Raw genomic sequence first — 25633 nt, 5'->3', positions numbered from 1 at the left:
GACTTATTGTTTACTGAAACCCTGATGTAGACCCTTCAGAATTCCAAGAGTGGCATAATAAAACACAGGAAATGGAAAAGCCAAATGGGAAGACAAAACAAGCAGAAAACCCAACATTTTTCAAACATTTTTCTCTAAGCTTTCTGACAACAAAACCTGCTTAGGGCTTTCCTTCACTCCAGCACACAGGTCTCATGTACATGAAGGAGGACTTCTTGGCACAGTAATACAAAGCAAACTCTTGGCCACAAAGAGCACAATGACTCTCCTCTCAGAGCAGCCCTTTCAGAAATTGGTCCTTTCCCTCTGCCACACTCACAGTCAGTGCTAATAAACATTTATTTTAAGCAAAATCATCATTACTTTGCTGAGCCCACATTACAACAGTAACAGACTACAAGAAGAAGCCAAAGCATCTGTCCTGATGTGCTGACACCTCACAGCCACAGGAGCATGGGCACATGCACATAAGGGCACACAGCCACCCCCTTTCATAACTGAGAACTTTGCACTGAATAAAAATTAAAACATAGTGGCACTATATTGATGACAGAACTTTTAAAATGTTTCAATAATTTTTTTACAGTAAAATGGAAGGTGGAGGTAGAGCAGGGAGAGCTTCATTTCAACTCTGTGCAGATTCAGTGGTAGAAGTTAAATCTTACTACATACAGCCTTTCTAAAAATTTTGCTTCATCTAATGGTGTAGGTGAATAATTCCTACTTTATACTGCAGCTTTTCCAGGCAAATTTCACTCTTGTTCAAGTATCAACAAATCTCACTCTTGTTCAAGTATCAGCAATTGGCATCTATTAAACCAAAAGCAAACGGAACGCAATGGTCTGATAACAGCTCGTGTTAACTCTGCTCCATTGTTGCTTTGCCTGAGGAAAGAGAATCAGTTCAGAAGCTGCAGCAGGCATTAACACACAGTTTTGGAGTGTTATTGATGAGAAACTCCAGCTGTGGCTCACCTGGGGCCGCTCAGGGTCGTGGTGTCCCTCAGCGCCTGCGCGGTTTCCGAGGCGAAGTCCAGCGCTCCGGCCACGGGTTTGGTGACAGTGCCCACCAGCCCCTTGCCCAGGCCAGATATGAAACCACTGACCCCTCCTTCTGTCTTCACACCTTCCACTGTCGATGTTATCACGCTTGTCAATCCTCCAACGATACCTGCCAAAGACAAGAGCAGCACAGAAGTCCAAAATTATTGGCTCTAGAGCTTACAGAACCTCATCCACCTGGTGCTCTCTGCTATTGTATTTGGGGGATGCCCCAATGAAGGAAGGAATGATGGGTCTGATTCCATGTTCTCAGAAGGCTAATTTATTATTTTATTATACTATATTATATTAAGGAATACTATACTAAAGAATACAGAAAGGATACTTACTGAATGCTGAAAAGATAATAATGAAAACTCCTGACTCTTTCCAGAGTCCTGACACAGCTTGGCCCTGATTGGCCAAAGAGTGAAAACAACTCACAGCAGAATGCAATGAAACAATCACCTGTGGGTAAACAATCTCCAAACACATTCCACATGTGAGCACAACACAGGAGAAGCAAATGAGATAAGAATTGTTTTCCTTTTCTCTGAGGCTTCTCAGTTTCCCAGGAGAAAAATCCTGGGTGAAGGGATTTTTCAGAAAATGTGAATGCCACACTCTGCCTACAGGGTTTATTGTGCATTTAATTTAATACACAAACTCAATGACATTAACCAATAACTTTATACTTTGTATATGCAGTATACATATGAATATGTACAGACCGTATTATCCCACAGAAAAATATTTAATCAATCATTAAATATGTGTATTTAAAAGTATTTCTATACTGGTTCATTTCCAGCTGCACTTACACCAAGAGTCCTCATCTATTGCACAGGTTAAGTGGTTACTTAGGATGTAACAAAATTCCATCACCACGAAAGCTGGTACAATTTGAGACAGAAAACAGTGTGCATTTCTCCACTGGATGAAGTTAATTATAAACTGGCACTTTAAATGTCTTTAAAGTAATTTTAAGTGACTTTAACTGTGATGCGGCTGACAGACATTTTTGTGCACGTTTCCCTTCCAGAGAACTTCAATGCTCTGAGAAATCAAGCACCTCCTGAGGTTTCAAAAGACTTGGAACAGCTCAGATTATCTGAGAACACACTTTGGAGATTTCACATCAACATGATTAAAATACCAATTTCTAGTGCCCTGGCTGAAGCACTCACCTGCCCAGCTTCCAGCAGCCCAGGGCTCCTCTGAGGTCTGCAAGTACAGACCAGGCAGATCTGAACTGCCAAACTCAGGAAGCTCAAAGTATTTAAATCTCTCCTCTTGAGTAACTATAGTTTATGATTAAATCCTGTCTGTTGAAATGTAGTAATTAGCAGTTCCTTTATTTTTAAAAAAAAACAGAATGGGAAGCATTTAAAAATGCCACAGACTTAGGACTAGAAGAGTCACAGTAATTACTGGATAATACAACACAGTGAAGTGCTTTATAATGGACTTTTCAGCAGAGATTCAGATAATTTGGATTTCCTGTGTTTCTACCAATTTATGGCAGACTGTTCAGCACATTAGTGTGAGAGGAACCTTTCATGATTCATTTCACACCTACACAGTGTCTCTGTGTGACCAAAGCAAAAGGACTTTTCTCAGCATAGAAAAGATCCTCTTTTAGTCAAAGCCAAATCAGCTTTGCACAGGCTGCAACAGTTACATTTAACATTTAAATAACTGAGCCAAGATGATGCAAAATATAAATATTTGATTTAAACTTGGCTTGTATTGATTTAACCTTCTTCAAGAGATAAATCATGAACTAAATCGATGTGAAGTTCTGGCCAAATTAAAACTAGTTCACTACCCTTTACACAAATAAATGTCTCCAGTTCCTAGTACTCTGAAAAAACCCACAAAATAACCCAACTGGTGAAATGTAACTTTAAACTGATGTACTGATTCCAAGGAAACTCAGGTTCCTGGAACTAAAAGCAAATATAAGAAAGCTACAACCCAGCCATATTCATTTTTTTTCAATGTCTGGCCCTCAAAAAATCTGTTTCTGTGGGTATTTCATGTCTTGACAAAGAAATGGATGTTTTGGATGAACTTTCTTTGTAATTTTCATTTTAATTTGCAGTTCCATGTGAAAAACCCTGATTATTAAATATAGTTTCTGTTGACTTGAAGACCAAAGAATGCCCCCACCCTGACCTGCCAGCATAAAGCTGAAAACCAGAAATTCAAGCATAAAGCCCCTGACAGCTCCACTGCCCAGGCTCCTAGCAGTAACACCCACTGCTCTCTGCAATCTGATCATGCCATTTAAGAGAGAAATGAGTTAAAATTACAGCTAAGGGTTACCATGTGCAAGTCCATGGATTCCAGCTACCAGGTGCTCTCCACTGGTTGCAGCGTGGTACCGGATGTATTCCCGCTCTGTCTGGTGCCTGTTATCCATCATCTTCCCCAAACCATCTGACAAGGTCCCAGCAAACTGAAAGAGAAGATAACTTCTGTTACAGGAAGAACAGAAGCGGTTTCTGCTCAGTAAATTCACTGCAGAAAATTCCTGGATCCTACTTGAGAAATGCACAATTATACAACTCATTGTGATATATAACAGAATCCACCCAATCCTTTTGCCATGGAGAAAGCTCAGAATTGTATGAGCAGGTGCAACTGGAATGCTGAGGTGACAAAGAGGTGCCCCAGCTACTGTGGCCAAGCCAAAACAAATCAAATCTGTGAAAGAGCAAATCTGAGAGCAAGAAGGAGCAAGTCTGTACCAAAAGCGGTGCCCATGACCCAACTGCAACCCCTCAAAACCTAAAAAATAAATTAACATTTATTAACATTTAGATATAAAGCTTTTCCTCTGCAAAGATACGTGCAAATCATCAAGGTAAATATGCCTGTCACGAAACTACAACATTTTAAAGAGCTAATTAAATTCTTTTCAGTAACTCAGGGTAGAAGTGTTGTAGGAGTGGGAGCCAGGCCACACTCATGGCACAATGTGGGGAGATCCCTGACAGGATTCCCAGCTGTGCTGAAGTGTTGTACTGGTTTAAAGGACACATATCTGCCAAGGAAGGCAGGAATTGGAGAATGCAACACCCCCTTCCCTTCAAATTATTATAACTTTGAAATGACTGGACTTTCAGGAAAAAATATAGTATACTAGCATATCTTTTGCCTCTCATTATCATTTCTTAGGCAACAAATGGAAGAAAATTCTCTGAGAGAAAGGAAAAAAAAAGAAGAAGAAAAAATCCTAACCTCCAGCAAGTGTCCACAGGTACCAAACCAAAGGCTCAGGGGGAACCCTGAGTGTGTGTGTGGAGCATTTTGAGTCCTTACATTTACCTTGAAAAGTGTGGGGGAAGACTGGAGACATGCTCATGGATTAAAGGGAACATTATGTCCTAACAGGATTTGTTCTGAGAACTCTGACCATTGCTGTGAGCAAGTCAATGAGAAAGCACCAAATAAAAATGATCTGTTGTGATCTGCTGACCTTTAGTCTCATGTAATCAGATAGAAACCAGAAGCTTGGTGGACGGAGGGAAGGAAGAAAAGGAGACAAAAAACCTGAAATCTTGCCTTGTATTCAGGATATTATTAGAGAAAAGGGCTCATAGAAGGAATTTTCCTGGAATACACTCCAAAAATGATCTGGTTTTTGATTATGTGTAATTGGACACCTCTTGTACCACTATCAACTACAATCAGCATTTGTATTTCCTTTCAAGAAATTAACAGACTTCATCCTCTCCACCCCTGTGGAAGGAAGATCATTTAAAGCTTTGTTGTGTGTTTGACTGGTGCTGGGGAATGGAGCAGGTGCCACAGGAATGTCACAGGCACTCAGGGTGCTGATGTCCCCTGTCCTGCATGACAACAGCTCCTCCAGGACAAGGAGCTCACTGTAAAGGACCAGCCTGTGTCTCATGGACCATCCTCTCTGTACCTACAGCAAAACCCCTCCGTGGCTCAGGTGTGCCCCAGAGGACAACTGAGACGTGCTGTCAAACCCTGATACACTGAATATCAAAAAAGAACCAGACAAACAGTTCATTTATGGGCCCAGTGCCACAATGAAGTTCCCCTCCTTTCTCTGCTATTTCTTCTAAGGCTGTGTTTCTTTTTCACTAATGACACAATGTCCTGGTCTGAAACACTCATTTTCAGCTTAAAGACAAACCAGTCCAGTGGCTCCAATTATCTAAACAAATAGATTTTAACAACAGGGATGAAAATGAAATCCCATGACCTTTCCTGTGACTTCATCATATGGAGACTAAACAGTGATCATGGACTGAGATACTTCTGACCTTGGTATGAACTTAATGCAGATGTTATTAAAAAAAAAAAAAAATTAGCCCAGAAATACAAACTGACCTGAAGCTATCTATGAACTGTGTTCAAGGTTAGGGCTTTTTCCTAGAAAAATACTTTGCTTTTGTGGATTAGAGTAGTTGCTATAAAGACTGAAAGGCTCAACAGGTCTTCAAAATTCAAACCTCATTACAGAATCTCTCTCAAGACCTGAAAATGCTTTTTCAAGAACATGTTTTAGAAGTTACAGTAGTGCATGACTGGGCAATCAGCCAGAAGGAATAAACCAATTTATTGATGAGAATAGGTAATCTCTCTTTACAGCTTTCCCTCCACCTGCACCCACATTTTCCAGCTCCAATACCCCAGCTCTTCCTGTGAATACAATCCAGTCTTTCCTCAAATATCCCTTCCTCCATTACACAGAATCTGACACCTAATTGTCAACAGTAATCCTGTTTATACGTAGACAGAATTTTAATGTAATTGTGTATTTTTCTTAGTAAGGAGGAAAAAGAAAAAAATCCCATGCACATAGTTTAAAAGTCAAACTCGATTAGCTGTAAACCCAAAGTTAAACAGGGACATTTTTGTTTGTGTTATTTAGAAAATAGCACTAAATTATAGATGTAAGCAAAACAATTTAAGGATTTTAACGTAGCAAACGTACCATGAAGTGTTTCCATTCTGCCCTGACTCAGGTGACAAAATCTGAACTCAGCACACGTTAGTTACAAAACATGAACTTCATGGTGAATTTTTGAAGCAGCTCCATCTCCCCCTCCCCTGGCACTGTTTGTTTCCTGGCCTCATCTAACACAGACTGCAGCCAAACCTTTGTCAGCATCTGCTCCATGAGCAAACCAAGGGGATTCCTCAGTGAGCAGTGAGTGGGTCCCTCCTGAGCCATTTCTTGCTCTGTGGTGCAGAGTTTGCCAGTTAGAGGTGAAATGCCAGGGAAGATAAAAAAAGGGGATGTTCCAGGTATCAGGAAGGGCTGCTAGGAAATGGGGCAGCTGTGTGAGGTTTAGACTGGTATTTGAATAAAGGTTCAGACTGTGGGGTCAGAGTTACCCTGACTCCTGATCTGAATCACCCCTACATCCATCCTCATCACCCACTACAGGTGATACCACCTGAGTGAAATAAATACCTGCTGGGGATCACAATTTGACACTGCTTTTTATCAGAAATACTAACCCTGAAATGTTTTTGAAGTCTGTTGCAGTTAATAGGATTGTATCTGCCTATACAATAAGGAAATTAAAGATTTCTAACATTAAAAACCCACAACTAACAAAACACCTGCACAACACCTCCTGCCCTATCTAGGTTATAATTACTGTATTGAACACAAGTTTCTCAGCTGTTAACTCAAGCGAGCATTAGAAATTTAAGGAGTTTAAGTCCAGCTGAAGCTCTGAAGGGAGATTTGAACAAGCTGAAGCACAAAGGCAGACTTACCTTTGTCCCCTGTGAGTTTTGCTTTTAGATGCCTCCTTTGGGGAGTGCAATATCAGCTGCTGAGGCTGAGGGTTTAAAACTTGTGAAAGAGCAGAGATGGTGCCTTATTGAGCTGTTAACCCAATCACACAGCAAATAGGCTCCAGATAAATGAAGGTGACACCAAAAGTGTGACCACCCTTGTCTTCCTCAGCTTTTGTTAATAAGGTGTGACCTGGGAACTTCAAAGCCTACTCAAGACCATGTAAATGCAAACCTAACTAAACACAACAGTCCGTGAACAAACATGAAACTAATCAAGGGACTTGTAAAAACCAGCTCCCTCTTCTCTAACCTAATTTTCATTATTTCTTTGTCTACTTGCTGATGAAAAAGAAAAATAAATATTAGTTACTTGGTAATTTATCTCTGCATTATTTCCATTTCAGATACCCTTTGCCTTGAAACAGAACTGCAACATAATACATTAGTGTCAGCTAAGGGAAGTTACCTGCTTCCAGGGCAAAAGGCTCCTGATGTTTCTGGATGAAGCCAATCTGCACAAGGCACACGTAGAAATGGGTATTTTACTTGGCAGCTTGGTCTCTCCAAACAGAGGGGAATAGGAACCTTCCAGACTACTCACTAAAAGCTCTGTCATTTCATGTATTTAAAATATTTCAATTTACCATCAGTATGCACTGTTTAATGCTTTGACAGAAGGAGAACCCCTTCTAAAAGCCTCGGGCAGCTGAGCATTTGTCCACCTCCATTCACAGATACCCCCTGCCTCCTCTCACCCTGTTTGTCCCCAGAGCAGATGGTTCTTCCTGCACTTTCCTTCTCCAGAGGGACACTGATCTTTTCTTCCAGATCTACACTCTAAAGACCCTTGGATCCCTGGTTTTCATCCCACACCAGTCCACGTATGATATGAAGCTACTGACTGACATACAGAGAATAACCCCGACTGCACTTCAGCCTAGCTGCTGGAACATAAAATCCTCCTGAGGAAGGTGAAATCTGACATTTTCTCCAGATCCCAGGACATTGTGCTACTGTGCACACTGTCTTTGGATGAGCATGCCAACCACTCTCAGCCCTCCACAATCACTGAAGATGTTTCTGCACTTCTGCAAGCCTGGGCCATGCTGGGCTCAGCCTCCTCCTCTGCAGACTCAAGTAAATCAATGATTCATCATTTCTTGTTTTACATTTACACAGTGTCAACAATCAATACCAACCATTCACCAAGATCTGCAAAAGCAGATGAAATACTATCTGTACAAGAGACTGATTTATTCGTGTTTGGGGGTACTTGGTCTTTTGTTTTTCTTTTTTAAGGCACAAAAATTGAGGAAGTTTTACCACAAAAACCTTTTACCACTGACTACATATCCCTTGCTATTTCAAGCAATAGAAGAAAAACAAAACCACCCATATACAGTGTTTGTGAACCAAAGCTGGTGCCAAACAATTAAGGCTTATGGGGCACAAAAAGAATTCAAAGCAAATGAAAACTCGACTTTGGACTGCTTGTTCCCTCTAAGCCAGATGCATGAAGCACACAGCATGGAAATAAGTTTTAAGTAATCTTTTAAAGTCTTTTTAAGCTCTTGGCAGTGCCTGGTTCTCTAAGGACATCCCAAAAGGATAAATACACAATTATGACCCGAGTCCAAACATTCCATTGTAATTCTAGCATCAGAGAACGGTACATCTACAAATATTATTGACTGAGCAAAGCAGAACATTCCAAGATGAAATGTTAAAGGAGAAAGTGATGAAATTAAATGTAGATTACTTAAAATTTCTGTGCAAACCTCACAATGAACTGTGTCTAAAAAAGAAACCAAAGGGTTTATTTGGTTCTCATCTTTGCTTTGCAGAACTCATTTAGAAAGGAGTTCAATCCTTCATGGTCACTTATGTTGTAGCAATACCATTAAAAATCACCTTTATTCCTACAACTCTGTAACCTGTTAAAGGTATTTTAGAGGAAGCCAATTTTTATGCTGATGTCTGTTTTTATGCTGATATCTGATAAATTACAAAAGTTACAAATCAAGCATTTGCCTATGGAGGCAAAAAATCCTCACAATGTACATGTTCCAGGCTAAGGAGACATATGTATATGCTGTTAGGATTTGTGGTTAAAAAAGGTCATCCTCAAATCTTGCTGCTATTCTTTGCAAAGTGCAAAACTCAAAAAGCCCTGCCAGATTCTTGGATATATACACAAGGACTGGGTGCAGTGGGACAGATAAAGTTGTCCAGTAAATTCTGCAGCCTAAATGCCCCTGCTTTTACTGCAATGTCTCAGGATTGATATGTAATATAGTTCTGTGACTTATCATAAAAATAACTTTTAGAGCAGCTACTAGGCTCATCAGTACACACACTGTTACAGACTGGAAGCAGTATATATTCAATTTTACAAATTGGCCATCAGTAGGCACAGACAACAAACAGCTTCCTCGCTTTCTATCACTGTGGTCAATGGTGTGTTATACTGGGACTGAAAAGTAAAATGCCTTTATTTAAAAACATAACAGGTGTTGGTTTGTCAGGTTTCAAATGAAACTGTTCCCCAAAGTACTTTTGCAATGTCTTTGGTCAGTCTCTTAAGAATTATTTGGGGCAGGGTAGCCTCTAAGAATTACTATTTCAGCAGGGAAGATTGTGAATTTAGTTATATTTATTTACTCTACACTTTTGCACTTTCCTTGACACATCAAGACAGACCAAATGAACTCTTCGATCCAGTCCTAACCAGAAAGGACAGTTCAGGATGAGCCTCCAAGGCTTTTATAACCCAGCCAAGCTGTGCAGACAGAAACGAGTCCTGGCACTCTGAACAGCACCAACACTCTCTTAATTTAGAAAACACCAAATCAGCAAAAAGCCATAATCAGCTTCTCATTTTCAGAGCAACATAAACTTTGACCCTCTCCAAATTACCGACAACCACGAGGAGCCGCCGGCTCTTCCTACTGAACAAACACCATTCCTTGAGATTCCCCACCCCTATTTAATGCCACACCGCCCAAAGCAAAGCAGCTTTAATTAGCTCACATCCCATCGTTAACCCAGCTTCCTAATGCATGCTGACAGGGGCTGCTGGCGGCCCGGGGACCCCCGATGGGCCGGCTGGAGGAGCCCGATGAGCCGGGGGTCCCCGGGGAGCCGCAGCAGCAGCAGCAGCAGCAGCAGCAGCAGCAGGTGCCCGCTGGCAATAGTTTTGTGTTACAAGGGCTTGAATGAGTGATCCCTGCAGGAACCGCCGGCTGTTTTCACAGACACACAAAGGCAGTCAAAAGTCCACAGCGTGAACTTGGAATGACCCCAATTGCGGAGTCACTGGCGGGTTCATCTGGAGGACAACTGTGCTTTATTAAACAACTAATACTCTTAACAGATAATTCCCCTCCCCCCGGCCTTAACTCTTAGCAAACCTGAAGCTCTTCATGTTTGTTTATTTTTTGGGAATGGAATTATTTTGCCTTCCTTCCCCCCCCTTCCTTAAACCCCTCAATACACTGAAAATCAGAGAAAAAGCCTCAAGAGATCCAATACCTTGAGTTAATAGGTAACAAAAAAGAGAGACCACGTTAGGTTTGGTTTTAACATCATCTTTACCAGCTCTCTTGATTTTGATTTCCAAAAGCATTTCCATCTGCACTAACTGCAGCACTTAGGCTCTTTCCAGACAATTTCTTATTCTGCCATGACCACCTGTGACCACACCTGGGATCTGAAAGAACCTCCTGTTTAAAAACTAACAGGCTTTCCATTTTTCTAGATATTTTGAAGGAAAGGCCATGCTAGCACATTAATTGGACCTGCCATCCTGTATGTGTGTAAATAGTGAACATCTCTGAGCTGTGTACAGCTTGCCCTTCTCCCCTGCACATACAAACACAATTTTCACTCCTCATGGATACACAGCTAAGGAGCTTCAAGTTTAAGTCTGTACTATTTAGTATTCTACTCAACTCTACAACTTTAAATACACAGTAGGGAGGTGCAGTCAGCCATTTATCAACACTGAAATGATGAATTTCAAACCCACACCCCATTTTTTCTCCTTCAGATGCTAATGGTGATATATGGGATAGATGTGCCAGTCTGCCTGACATGTAACCCCTCAAAAACTGCAGGTTAAAACTAAATTTAATTTCATCTCTGATAAATGCTTATTTCCAATGTCACAGTTTATGACTTGGCAACTCTTTGCATACCTCATTTTAAATTCTCCTTTGCTCACTGAGTTCTCCAATGAGTCAGCAAAACAGGAACAGTACATTTTATTTTACAGGAAAATCAGCTGATAAACCCCTTTGAAATGAAGCTCTAGAGCTGGTGTAAAACCTAAAACTCTTTAATCTCTTTTTTTTCAGTTGTCAATGGTCACCTGTACATTCCTCTGTCCAGCTGTGCATCTCCATGTATGCAGTTGCTGCTTTGTTACAGGACTCTCATGGTCAATTGAGCAATTTCTCCTGGGTAAGGCTCATCCAATGTGTAGTTTGCTTTTCAATGGGGTAAATTGAGGATATTAAGTCCACTTTAAACCAGTTCTTCCCACAGAATACACGTGTTCAATCTACCTATACCCATTTCTCCACACAAAAATACACTGGAGTAAAGTGTTCACTTTGTGCAAGAAAGGCTGAATTTAAACCAAATTGAGAAGAAAACTTTTAACCTAGATGCTGGCCACACACGTTTTATCCCATGGTACAAAGGAAAACCAGGAAGAAATACTTCAAACTTCTCAAAGATGATCCTTTATCCCAAAACCTCTTTCAAAGATACTAGTTACAGATGCCAGATGTTGTGCACATTAAAACTGACACTTTCCATGGCTTTTGATTGCCACTAATTGGTCATAAAACTTGCTGTCTTTTCAAACTGGCAGGAAATGGGGAAATGGCCTCATCTGTAATATCCCTCATGAACTCAGCATTTCTGTCTGGGAATTTCAATTGCTTTCCACCTCATAATCGACACATTTTGATACTGATTCTCACTGCTCATGTGAAGCTGCAAATCTGTGGATGAAATGCAAGTTGAACTGAAGATGATCTGCAGTGCCACCTGGACAGGCTGCAGGAGCCTCTATGCTACACCAGGAAAGATAAAGATTACACAGAATAAAACACACAAAAAAGCTACATTTGGCCCAAACTGTATAAATCACAGCTGGAATAGAAAAAATTACAGTAAATCCCACTATTTCAATGCCTCAACTACCCTTGTAAGGGCTGACTGCCAGCTTTCCTGTAGGAAAAACAAATTCTGATCGGTAAGGCTGAAGATGACATGGATTCTGGCCTTCCTCACCTTTATCCAGTGAGACCAACACTAACCACACACATTCTGCTCTCAGGAGTTAAGGAAAAGAGCAAGGAATCAAACAAACACCATGGAAATATAGAGCTGTAGGATACAATAGACTCAGAACCCAAAAACCACCATGACCTTTCTACATCATCATTTGATGATTTTGTTTAAGACTTTTCTGAGGAAAACACCATCATGTATTTCTTTCTCAGGCTTCAGATACAAAGGCTTTTGTTAGAAGCTCCCTGACATGAAAATATTCTTTTATTTTCAGCTACTTCCTTGGCATTTTGATGTTGCTAGAGTTGAACTGCAGTTAGTCCCATGATGGGAGAATGGTAGTTGTTCTTGCTTCTGAATGAAAGAGGAGTGATTGATTAAGTGAACAAAAAACTACTTTAAACAAAAGGGAATCATCAGCTTTGCTTGTTTTAGAAACCTTTCTGTCTCTTTTTGGGTAGAGCCTGCTCAAACTGGACCTTCCTTCTGTGCTCTGGTACAGCCACTTCTCATTGTATTTACTGCCAACTTTGTTAAAGTTAACATCCATGCAAGTCAAACACATATTCAAGATTTGTTTTTAAATAATCCCTTTATTACTTCCTCTTTTTTTTTCCATTCAGTTATCTTTATCTTCCTGTCACTGCCAACCACTTGAGATTCTGCTTTGATTTATCTTACAAGGAGGGTTAAAACTTCCATTTCCCTTTGTGGTGCTTTCATGGAGGGTTAAAACTTCCACTTCCCTTTGTGGTGCTTTCATGGAGGGTTAAAACTTCCATTCCCCTTTGTGTTGCTTTCATGCTCCTATTCTACAAATGCCTCCAGACCAAACACTCACCTGGAGCATATTTTCTACTCTTAAAGTTTTCTTATCTGGTTCTAACACCTCACTTCTCTTCCTATCTCTGTTAAACACCTCTGCCATCAGTCTGAACTCACCTGAAATAAACAGATGTAATGAAAGTCCAGGGCAGAAAGGTTCATCAGCCATAAGAGAAAACAGACACTCAAATGCAATTTGCTGCAAGTCTGCTCCAGGGAAGTTTTGGCATCTCAGTTGCCTCTTTCTGAAGGAAGCTTGTCTCACAGAACCCTGCATGCTTCCCAAAAACCAACAGGGAAATGCAGCTCTGACTGATGGCTTACCTTTCCTTAGGAAGCCTAATTAATATAGAAACTTCAAAGTTCAATATGAAAAGTAAGCTCTTTCATGAAGTTCATTAAATTCTTTTTCTCAACAGGAAGACAGGTACACAACAATTATTTCCATCCTATATCCCGTGACCTAACAGAGTCTTAACAGCTACACTACTATCTGCTCATAATTCCTAAGATAAGAGAATTTATGGTAGAAAGAAATCAGAGACATTAAATGCAGTATTGACAAGCTCTGAATCTTTTCAATCCTTTAACACCACTGTGTCAGCATAACACCTATTTGCCAGTAATAGATACAACCACACTTATTTTCCATTTGGAGAACACAAGCTACAGAACAGTTTTGTTCAGCTGCTAATTCAGTGTTCAATATTCATTTCTAATTGAAACACATCTGAAACAGGGGAAATTTAGGATTTAGTTCTGTCATGCCTAACGGGGGAAATAAAAAAAAGTGTGGATGCCAAGAATGTGAGACATTTCCACGCATATGGCAACTATAGAAGGCTCCATTCAGAGGGAATGTAATTCCCTCTGGTGTCTATATTTAGGATCAAAGAACTTTTTAAAATACAGAACTTGGAATCTCCAAGGGATAAAAACTACAAAACTGTCTGGAGTGAACTTTATTTAACCTAAGGTTTTGTGCCAATTTAAATACACTGCAGCTCTCCACTTGAAAGAAGGCATTACCCACTGCATGCTCTGAAATGCATGGAAAAGCCATTACAGGGATAATCAGCACAACTATAAAATAGAAAAGCAATAAAATGACAAAACCAGATACAACTCCTATAGCTTACTTCTCGATTCACTTGAGCAGTGTTACTTTAAAAACCATGATTACACTATTACTCTTTGTTTATCTATCTACTCACACCTCAATAGCTAACTCATCTTAAAATCTAGGATAGATTTTTATTTCAGACACTTCATAAGTCAGGTAGTCAGACAACCAAAATGGAGATTTTTTCCAGCCCTCAGTGCCTGTGCAGGACACAGGCTCCTCTAGTTTTGGCTGCTTTAGTTACCAGATCCACAGGATTAGCTGCAAAGACAAGAGGCCTCTGTGGCACAGCTGAATCAGGTGAAAATTTATGCAGTGAAAATATACTTAAAAATACCTTCCTGGAGCACCAACAGCAAGATGAAAATGACCTATTGTTTCAATTTTGTTTCTCTTGACTAACTCAAATTGTTTTTTCTCTCTCTTACATATCCTAGACACACGCATAAGGCACAAAGAAGGCAGAACAGAAAGTAAAAGACAAATTTCTGTGTTGTACTATGAACATAACACATCCCAAACTGAATCTGAAATGCCAATTTTTTATCCTGTGGACATTCCTGTCTTAGTTTTCAAGCAGATTTAAGTGCCTGAAAGCAGTGCAGCACATAAGGAAGAATTCAACCTGACTATTTGAGCCTTTTTATCATTGTTTTCTATGCAGCAGAATTAAGATTCAACCTTTGGAAAGAGGATTAATCAAGGAGCTCCACAATGTACTACTAAGCCTTCTTAAATTATGGACTTCTTGTTCCAAAAGGACAAATACATAAACCATGTAGAAAGCTTTGAAAAGGGAACTGTGTGAGACTTGCATCACAGAGCCATTTCTGATATATCAAGGAGAAAGAAAAAAATACCTGGGAAGACAAATAAATAGTACATGGGGTGATTTTCAAAGGTATAAATGGGAAGCAGGCACTCAACTCCTGTTGAATTTTGAAAGGAGTTCAGCATCCGACTGCCCTTCTGCCTTTGAAAATCTTCTTCACAAACCCCTTGGTTACAAATGACTCCAAAGTTCAAAGAATGACCTTGCCCTTGTGGGAAACAGAGGAAGGCTCGTGCCTTTTAAAGGAAGATTTATGAGACTGTGGCTGCAGATGTGACTGCAATGAGGAAACACCACTTTATAGAAAGGAAGCTCTAAAGAAACACACTCCATTGGGTGGAGTGGATGGGTCACCAGAGAGCACAGCCATGAGGACAAAGCATGGACAGAAGGACTCATCTGCAGACAGATCCAGCTGCCTCCCAGAAGCTCAGCACGTCTTCTACCAGACTGCTTGGATTTGCAGTGCTGAGATTTACAGCAGCACCTACTAGGAGATTAAGGCAGGGATATCAACCTAGAATTTTGTTTGAGTTTCTTGAAATTGTGCAAAATAGGCTAATGCTGCAATCAAGGTAATTATGACAGAGAATGTGCATGTCATCTTTGCTCATGGCTCAGCTCTCTGGGTCAGATCCAGCTCTGCACTTGGTGGTGGACTAGGTTTGATAATGATAGTCTTGACCTCTCTGTAATTACACAGGCTCTGCATTTCACATCTTCTGAATTACCTTCTTTCGCTAAGGAAGGGAAAAATCAGATTGCCTTGTATACAAATAAGTGGGAAAAGTTATTAAAAGATGAAGCATGACAATACACATAAAATTACCTGTTAGGAAAATGATAAAAATAGAAAGTAAAGAATTTTTACAAAACCAAACTTACCAACATGTCCTTGTGTCAAAAACATATTATTTTAGTTGTATCCATGAAAGGACTCATGCTGACACACCATGTATGTAACAAAACATTTCAAGAACATGTGTTTGCTAACTATCAAGCACAGCATCAACCATGATCCAAACTACTTTGTGTTTCTGACTTCTGCCTCAGACTATCCCTCTCTTGAGCACTAAATACAATTATTTTCACTGATATAACTGAATTCCTTCAGCTGTTATCAGGAAGGACAAAAGAATGTTCACCATGCAGAGACTTTGGAAATAAACTACAGATAAATACAAAGCAATCTGGAAATTCTTTGGTTTGTTGCTATGTGGCACAAAACCTCCCAAACCTCAAGTGTCAGCATAATAATTGCTGTTCACATCAGCTTAATCACTTCTCAAAAATAACAGCTAACAACCCCTGTTATACTAAATAACCCCTTAAATGCTCCACCTTTCTCTAGTGCTCTCTCTCTGTGTAGATTATATACATAATTTAACACAGCTTTGTTCATTGGCATGTAGGAGCAAATTATTTCTCCCTCTGGTTAGCTGTTGATTTAACTTGCAAGTATCTGTACAGCAGTAATAGGGCTTTGAGTGCTTCACTGACTCCTGTTATCCCTGGGATGTATAGAAAACATTTAAGAAAAACAAAATCTACACTTCAAATGCCATTTTTACAAAACACAGATCAAGCAATTCAAGCATGGTCAATAGTTCTATTTGACTTTTTGCCTATTTTTATAGCAAACTTTAATATCACAATTTTTACCTTTGCAGCAGAGTTTGATACTCCATGAGTGACATTTCTGATGAGGCCACCCACATTGCCATACTTTATAAGTCCAGTAACACCTTCTGAAACATCATTCAGCAGGCCCATAGGGTTGCCAAGGAAATCCACAGACCCTAGAATGCTTGCTGCCTGACTCAGAAGCTCCTGGAAAATCAAGAGGAAGAATGAAATATTTCTTATGGATCACATTTACACCAGCAGGGTTGAGAGGAAAAAAAAAATCCCACCCACAACAGAAGCTTATGCCAATCCAGGTAGGTTTATGAGAGAAATCAACACACAAATACCAGTAAAATTAACAACAGTTTCATCTTAAAATGCAGTGTATTCTTAGATTTCTTCTGGAATACTACTTCTCCATATTGCAAAGAAGCAACACAGCACTAACACTTGATAGTCAGGAAAGGGTTCCCACATCCCTAATGGAGAATTCCTCAACCAAGAGAAGTTCATCCTTTGCCACAACATCATCTCAGCCACACTGACCTCCTGGAAGTGCTTCAGGATGTCATTAATGATGAACTCCTGAGTTTCATAGGGGTGGACCCGAGTGAAAGGATCCAGATTAATCACAGCATCTTCAAACCGGATCAGAGGGAAGCCCAGGGTGCTTTTCAATGCCTGAGGAAATAAAAGACATTGCCATTGTAATTCTTCTCTCTGCTTCTCATTCACAGCATCCTTTCAATGGGTAGCAAACCAAAATTCTCTGAAGCTGCTGGAGTTCTTAGCACTGCAGTGTGGACACTGATATAGAGAGCAGTCACCCACAAACCTTTTAATTCTAAGCATTGACAGCTTCTGAGCACTGCATTTCTTCAATAACTCAAGAGTCACTAAGTTCCCAATGCAATCTGCTTCCCACTCTTGATAGGAATATTTCAAACCAAAGTATGTCTAAGATTCTACATACAACTTGGCTTTATTGTTCTAATGTTCAATTAAACTCCAACTCTAAATGAATTTTCTTGACAAAACTGGTTATTTTCCACCCTGCTGAACTTCTGTGAAGGGATTAAGTGTCAGGATGAGCTGAAATAACATACATAATTTCCTGTAAGCCTGAGGCTCATTTCTTAACATTATGTGGTCTAAAGAAATTCTTTAAACTAGCATTTCCCATTATTTTTCAAGGAAGAAAACTAAGAGTGTAATTAGTTCATAGGCCATCTGTACTTTGTACAATTTATACATAGAAAACCACAGTTAAAGTGGACAGGCTATACATCCAAACAGAGACACACATAAATAAAATAATTTGGAAAAAATGATAAGAAAACTAAGTTTTCAAGACTGAAAGAGGACCCTTCTTCTTCAGGTCTAGATAATGGCATCTGCACACTCACCAATATCAGACACTCTGAAGAAGGCAAGAAGCTTCAGGCTGATGTTTTATCTTTGCACATTAACCACCAAAGCTGCCTGCTGTAAGGAACACGAGTTTTTGTGCCATCTGCAGGCAATTAAGGCAAGTTACAGGTCTGAGTTAAGTTTGTGTGTAAGAAAAGAGCTATTTATTTTTTCAGTAAATGGATGGCCAACCAGAATAGTCCTCATTATTCACTTGAGTAGGAAGTAATTTCCTGTTTAACTATCAGATATTATATAAGACAACTTTGTTAATACTGGTACCTAATAAAAATAATCTGTCTACACCAAATTACCAGACAGCCATGTCCAAGCCAGAAACATTAGAGGGAGTTAGAAAAACTTCCACAAAGGCTCTACTGTGATTATTCTCTCCCTCCTACCCTGAACTCTCCTGGGCTACAGAACTGAATTGAACCCTTTCTGTGAAAGTCAATATACAGAATATGCAGGGACTGTTAGCATTATGGAGAAAAATGTATGTGCCGAGTTTTTTCTTGGGAAAGCTGCCAAGATGGATCCATGTGCAATCCTATACCAAGGGTGGTAGGAATCCAAACAGAACAGTGCACAGTGCTGGGTTCTCACCACACTCATCACCAGTTGTGCTTCCTCAGCCTGCATTTCAACTAATGCAATTACAAGGGCATTCATGTTGAAGCTGAAGTGCAACTACATATTCAGGACAGGGCTGCTGTTACTGAGCAGTAAGGAACATCACAGCCAAGGAATATTCTAGCTAGGAATATCATAGGCAAGGAATATTACAGCTAGGAATATCACAGCCAAGGAATACCCCAATTAGCTGTTGAACTCTTGCTGGAACAGGGATTCAGTAAAAAGAATACAAGAATGTAGGACTAGTGATTTTCTGGATCATCTTGGTAAGACTCCATGACAAGACATTCATTACACAACACTAAATTTCTTTAGAAGCTTACTCATCATGATGTCCTTAACATCAAAGACAAAAAAGCCCAATTGGTGTCTCAGTTTTGGTTTTTTTAAAGGCAGCAGCTCAGTTCCTCCACAATGAGGAGGGTTTTTTATGGTTTGGGTGGTTGGTTTTGTTTTAACTCTCCCACCTTGGAGGGAAGTAGTTTATTAGCTCAGAGAGAACTGAATGTTAAATTAATAATTTTTGAAGTGGCAACTGATTGCTGCCACTTGATTGTGTCCGGGAAGGTCCAAACTCAATTTGGGAATATGGGATGAGATTATGTTCTGGCCATAATCTGGAATTCCTGGTTCACTCTCCAGCTGTGCCAGATTTATGACCATATGAAAAAGACCAGACTTCCCACTTATTTTAAGTTCATACTCAATCTCAGTTCACTTGAATTTTCAACTATATTGCATAGTCCTCATGCAAATTCTTCAATTCCAATGAAACATTTTTTGGATGAAAACACTCAGGAGTTGTCCTGTATTTGTATAAGAAGTTGAATAACTCTTTTAAGACAGTAAATTCCCTTTAAGCTCTTTACACTTCCATCATTGTAACTAAGGTCCTTTGTAAAGCAGTGAGTCATTAGGTCTGTGGCTGTGCTTCAATTGAAATTACAAAAATGAAGGACTATTACAGAAGAGACTGGAAATTATGCAAATTACATGTCAGAAGTTGCTGGAACTTTTATTATTTTTAACTTGGATAATGCAAGAGTAAATGGAAACTGAGAGTGTTAAGTTAATTTTTCCTTCTCTTTACTCTGGGAATTTCACTCTGGGAATGCACTGGTGTACCTTGAGGTCCAAAGGGAGCTTGTTGGAAGTGAAGACACTCAACTTGATTTGAGGCACACTGATTTTCAGATTTTCAAAGTAGTATCGTTTTTGTGCTCCTCCTTGTTCAACAACCTTCTCATGGAGGTTTTCATCGTAATTTTCAACCTCTGCATCCAGACAAAACACAGGAATCAGAACCAATTAAAGATAAATAAATATGGGGTTAGGAATGCATATTCTGTTAAGAGTTAACAATCCTCAGCACATAAAAAGTATGTGTGACTGCTGGTGGAGCCAGCAAAATTACTCATGCCTTGTGACACGAAGTTGACCTCTGAGGCTCAAGAATTTTTGTCAGATCTCTCTGCATCTCTAAAACCTGTTATTTGAGCTTTTAATCTCACTTCTAATTTTTCTTTATCAGCACACAGAAACAAGGAGATAACACATGATTATGCAATGTTCCTACTGTGCAGTTGTGCTCTTACAGTCTGTTTTCCCCTCTCTACTCTGTCTGTAATTCCTTACACACTTAACCAGGAATATAATGTACAAAGCAAGCTTTCAAATATTCACTACAAAATATCCAACATGCCTACGTGGAAGACATCCAATAAATCAATTTACATGGAAAGTGCCTCAAATTTGGTTGACATTCATAGGCTCATGTTATTTGTAAGAGCACCAGGGTGGTGTGAGGAATCAAGGCAAAGATGAAAGATGACCAAGCCTTACGAACTCTGACTTATGAACAATAAAACATGCTAACTAAAAATAAGAAATTTATTTTTGTTTGAATCTAGGATAACATCAGCAGACAAACTACAAATAATGTAAAGTAAGTAAGGAAAAAAGAGCAAAAGGAACAGGGTAAATCAGAACAAAGGGAAGATTAGTTAAAAGGCTAAGAGCAAAACTCAAAATTTGTACTTCTTCCTCATCACTAGAGATTTAAGTTTGAAAGTCCTCTGTTATTTTTCCAGAGACAATTCAGAGGATCCTGTGGATTAGCAAAACAGAACTCTGGAGCATCATTTGTAGGCTTGGCCCCATTTGGAATCATGCCAAAAATAGTTCTTTTCCTGTGACAGTTATTATGTAACAGTACACAGGCTACTGCATAATAGAAGTGACTTTTTCAATTGCCACTCCAAAACAAACATTTCAGAAAGTTTCCAAAGCAGAGATAAACACTAAAATAGGAGGATTAGAATAGCACCTATGAGATCAGAAGATTGAAAAGGTCTGTCTTGCCTCAGTGAATGAAAGAAAATTTACATTACAATTAAAACCAGGGGTATGGATGCCACAACAAAGGTCAGACAAAATTTTCTTGCCGTGAAGCAAGAGGAACTGCCCAAGGAACAAATTAACACAGATCCCACTTCTAGCCCTGGGTTAAATAAACAAACTAAACAAGTCACTAAACAAAGTGGCTTGCTAAATTAACAACACAATTTCTTTTATCCCAGTTCAGATGAATCCAGACACAGAGACAGGCTGGACTTGGGCCATCACCTGAGCTCTGCCACAGGCACAACACCATGAGGAGCTTCACAGGGGACACCGAGGCATTTCCAGCTCTGCTCAAGAGTGGGAGGTTCCTCACAGCCAAGAGTGTGCTGGTGTTTTCTACTTTATACACAAAGATCATGAAACTTCTGTGCATTGTAAAACTGGGCTGTGCAATGTTATACCACACAATGTTATACCACACCTGATTCCGACTGGCCGTAGCCAAAGAAACTCAACAGCTTCAGAAGCAGCTTCTCCTCAATTTGAACTGTGAACTTTCGGGCAGTGATCATCAGATGCTACAGAGATAAACAAGTCTCAGTTTACAGCATTAACACCAGATATATAATCCATGTGAACTATTAAAAAGGACTCTATTTCAATGGATTATTTTCACTGTTATGGATTTGTAGCAAGATTCAACCTTCAAAATGTCTTCGGTAGCTTTCTTTGCTTCAAGTTATCTACTACTGATGGTTATTTCAACTAGTGATGATTATTTCAATTTTCTGGAAAGCCTAGTGCTTAACTACCTAATCCTAACACTTCAAAATCTTAGCTGCACTAAAATCAGCTGCTTTTCAGAACAGAGTTAAAAGACATGGGTGAAGACTCCAAGTGAGAAAATAAGTCTTGACAACCAACTCAGTTTTGCCATCACAGTACATTTATCCACAGTTGGTGGATAAATTTATAACCAATGTTCCCAAATGACTGCAGTGCACAGAACCAGGTTTATGAAGCAAGAATTTATAACCTTGTATTCAACTCCTGAAGAACAAAACATAGATATTCTGGTTGTTCACTGTGCTACAGCTCTCAGGAGAGAATAACTGCCTTGAAAAGTAAGGTCACAGACATGGACAGACAGGGGTCTGGACTGATTTGTCACATTTTTAAACATATTTATTACCCTGTTCATCACTCTACTATAGCTTTGAATACTGCAAACATGAAGAAGTGGACACTGTGTCCTTTAAGCTTCAGAATTGATTCAACAAAGTGTATTTCACAAAGCACTGAATTCAGATTACAAGTAAAAATTAAGAACAGGAAAGGTCATTAAAGCAAAGTAATACCTATGTTACACAAACAAAACATTGTGGTTTACCTTGTATATATCAGTCAGTGCATTTTTACTGGGAAATTTCATGGCATTGACTTGCACAGCAGGAGCAGGGTCCAGGGGCCCATTCTCAATCCTCCTGGGTGTCAGAAAGAGCATAAAAGGCTGTGTGGTGCCAAGAAGTTGGTTGTCTACCTACACAGTGGACAGAAAATGGCATTGAAACTCCAGTGATATTTAGGAATTAAATCTCAGTCATTGCTCTAAACATTTTTCAAACCTATTATGACTCAAAAAAACTGAAGACCCATGAATAAATGAATTTATTTCAAAATGGCAAATACCTGTATATCTTGTACACTGAGCTCTAGCACCTGACCAGTTGAGAGCTGAGTGTAGTGGACATTAATGTTGGTGAGGCTTGCAAACACAAGCTCTTCAGGGACTTTGTTGACCAAAGACAATCCTATTCCACCTTCCAGTTTCACAAGCACCTGAGAAAAGAAGGGGAAAAAATCCACCACTAACAAAGCAGCTGAAAAAACCTATGATATCAAATACACATTTCTGCAAGGAAATTATTTTTTGGGATCACCTCCAGAGACACTGAGCAGCTCTTGAACAATCAGTCTTAGACTCAGGAGGGTTAAGACATATTAACCCAAATTCTAAGAACAAGAAGCTGTAGCAGGAAAATCTAAAGTTCATAACACAAGGAAAGGTTATTGACCATCATCCCCCTTCTGAAATCTAGAAAGGAAAATTAAAATAAAAAAGACAAGTACTGTTTGTCATATCTTACTTCCAATTCCTGCTCTGTATCTGGATTTTTCAACTTGCGCAGATCTTGGTCCGAAACTGGAAGTTGTTCTCCTTCACTGAATGAACGATCACTTCTACGTTGGTTACAGTTATCAGTTATCTGAAAACAAATAAATTACTACAGTGATCCCTCTCATATATAAATATAATGATAAATAAATTACTACAATGATCCCTTTCATATATATAAATAGCAGCTACATTGCCCTACCTTAGCAAATTATCTTTTTAAAAAATTATGGACAAGGAAACTTCTATACTAACTACTTCTGGTTTATGATACTCCATCCCCTTTATGTCATTATAAAGGCAGCTTTTCATAAGGATTTAAAGATGTAATACTTATAAAGAGTATTTCCAGTATAAGCAAAGAATGTAACTAGATTCTAGTCAATGAAGGACTGTCACCTGCAGAACTCTGGTTGGCCCATCTGGGATGACTCTCACAGCCAGAACTCCTGAGCCAGGCCTCATCTTTTGGTTTGTGAACTGCTGTTCAGGTGGAACTGGCCCCAAAAGTTCAAGAGAGTTTTCAGGACCTAGAACAACTTCAGCTCCATCATGAAGACCTTGCATTCCACCCTTTGCCTGGAGAAAGGAAAAAAAGGAAGGAAAGAAAATTAAGTAATTAAGCAACAGGTAAACGTTTCAGATAACTATTTACATATATTAATTTAAAATGGTATTTTTATTTCCTCTTCTTATTCTTCAGAACTAAAAGATCAGTCCAGCAGCATTTTACTTGATATTACTAAAGTTTCTACTCAGTCATGTTTAATTAGTTGGCAGATAAAAGGAGCAGCCAAGATCAATAATTAAGTAATTGATAATTAGGCAGGTAATAGATAATTAAGTGGGAATTAAGTATTCCCACTGCACCTTTAAAACTGAAGCTATCACATCATCAGGGGACATTGGAAAGTCCTTCCTGAAAAGCCTTCCAAAATGATAGGAAGCTTTTAAAAGATGGACTCTGGACTTGTGCATGAGAATGTAAATCCTTACTGAGCCAATCCTGAGTTACTGCTGTCAAAAGACAGCAATACAGGGCTTTTTTGGCTGCTTCAAGTAGTAACTTACTACCCTGCAGTAAAATGATCAATGCAATATCATGGTACTAACTAAAATACTTTTCTAATTTCTAATTAATAGTGCAAGACCTTTTATTATTTGAAATTAATAAGAACATTCAAATATAAACTTAAAACACAAGGCGCTTGCACAAGTTTGTTTCGCTCTGTATTCTGAACTTCTCTCAAAGCTTGTAGCTCCCTTCAATACTAAGCCCAAATGACTGTGATCTACATCAGCAAGAAACAAAACAGGTTTGACACATGATCAGCACTGACCTGGACTACAAGGCCAGGGATGCCACAGGTCAGCTTTCCATCCTGGAAGCTCCATGTCTGGGTGGTGCTGCGCCGCCGGTCCGGCCGTCTCAGCATCAGGGGCTCGTACCTGCAGGGGAAGCCTCAGTGCTCACGGGATGCTCCTCAGAACCTCTACTCTGCACTTGTGTTAATACTGAACATTTATTTTGCCCCAGTTCATTTTCCTAATCTCTCTTTTGAAGTGCTCTGTCAAGAGTCACCTGCTGAAAAGGCATCAGCCACGCTTTTACAAGTATTTTCAAGTCACACAGGTGATGGTGAGATTTTCTAACAAAACCAGACAAAATCCAGCTCTTTCATATTCCTTCTGAATAATTCTTTCCATATTCAGAGACTATCAGATCAAGCATGTTTTCAAAGACATTGTTAGAAACCCTCATCAGTTTCCTGAGGAACTGTATTCAATGTATGTATTTCAATGTATGATCTGTATTCAATGTATGGACTGTGCTCAATGTATGTATTTCAATGTATGAACTGTGTTCAATGTATGTATTTCAATGTATGAACTGTGTTCAATGTTATGTATTTCAATGTATGAACTGTGTTCAATGTATGATCTGTATTCAATGTATGAACTGTGTTCAATGTATGTATTTCAATGTATGATCTGTATTCAATGTATGATCTGTATTCAATGTATGGACTGTGTTCAATGTATGTATTTCAATGTATGGACTGTGTTCAATGTATGTATTTCAATGTATGATTTGTATTTAATGTATGTATTTTAATGTATGGACTATGTTCAATGTATGTATTTCAATGTATGGACTGTGTTCAATGTATGAACTGTATTTCAATGTATGAACTGTATTCAGTGTATGTATTTCAATGTATGAACTGTGTTCAGTGTATGTATTTCAATGTATGATCTGTATTCAATGTATGATCTGTATTCAATGTATGAACTGTGTTCAATGTATGTATTTCAATGTATGAACTGTGTTCAATGTATGTATTTCAATGTATGGACTGTGCTCAATGTATGTATTTCAATGTATGGACTGTGTTCAATGTATGTATTTCAATGTATGATCTGTATTCAATGTATGAACTGTGTTCAATGTATGTATTTCAATGTATGATTTGTATTCAATGTATGTATTTCAATGTATGGACTATGTTCAATGTATGTATTTCAA

General features: G+C 39.1%; 1 protein-coding gene across 1 annotated transcript in view; it reads right to left on the bottom strand.

Annotated features, from left to right (window-relative positions):
* Positions 1-25633, bottom strand: part of VPS13D (vacuolar protein sorting 13 homolog D) — a 102405-nt gene that overhangs the window by 20549 nt on the left and 56223 nt on the right. The window contains exons 57-67 of the mRNA XM_058818916.1: positions 24447-24555; positions 23506-23685; positions 23078-23197; positions 22620-22769; positions 22321-22470; positions 21412-21508; positions 19713-19861; positions 17088-17222; positions 16578-16745; positions 3370-3502; positions 976-1171 (exon numbers count right to left, since the gene is read on the bottom strand). Of these exons, the coding sequence (XP_058674899.1) occupies positions 976-1171; positions 3370-3502; positions 16578-16745; positions 17088-17222; positions 19713-19861; positions 21412-21508; positions 22321-22470; positions 22620-22769; positions 23078-23197; positions 23506-23685; positions 24447-24555 (1587 nt within the window). The remainder of the gene's footprint in view (positions 1-975; positions 1172-3369; positions 3503-16577; positions 16746-17087; positions 17223-19712; positions 19862-21411; positions 21509-22320; positions 22471-22619; positions 22770-23077; positions 23198-23505; positions 23686-24446; positions 24556-25633) is intronic.

This window comes from Ammospiza caudacuta, chromosome 22 (genome assembly GCF_027887145.1).
Source record: "Ammospiza caudacuta isolate bAmmCau1 chromosome 22, bAmmCau1.pri, whole genome shotgun sequence".
NCBI classification, from domain to species: Eukaryota; Metazoa; Chordata; class Aves; order Passeriformes; family Passerellidae; genus Ammospiza; species Ammospiza caudacuta.
Note: the sequence above shows the minus strand (reverse complement) of the source record. Positions and strands in the feature narration are given on the sequence as shown.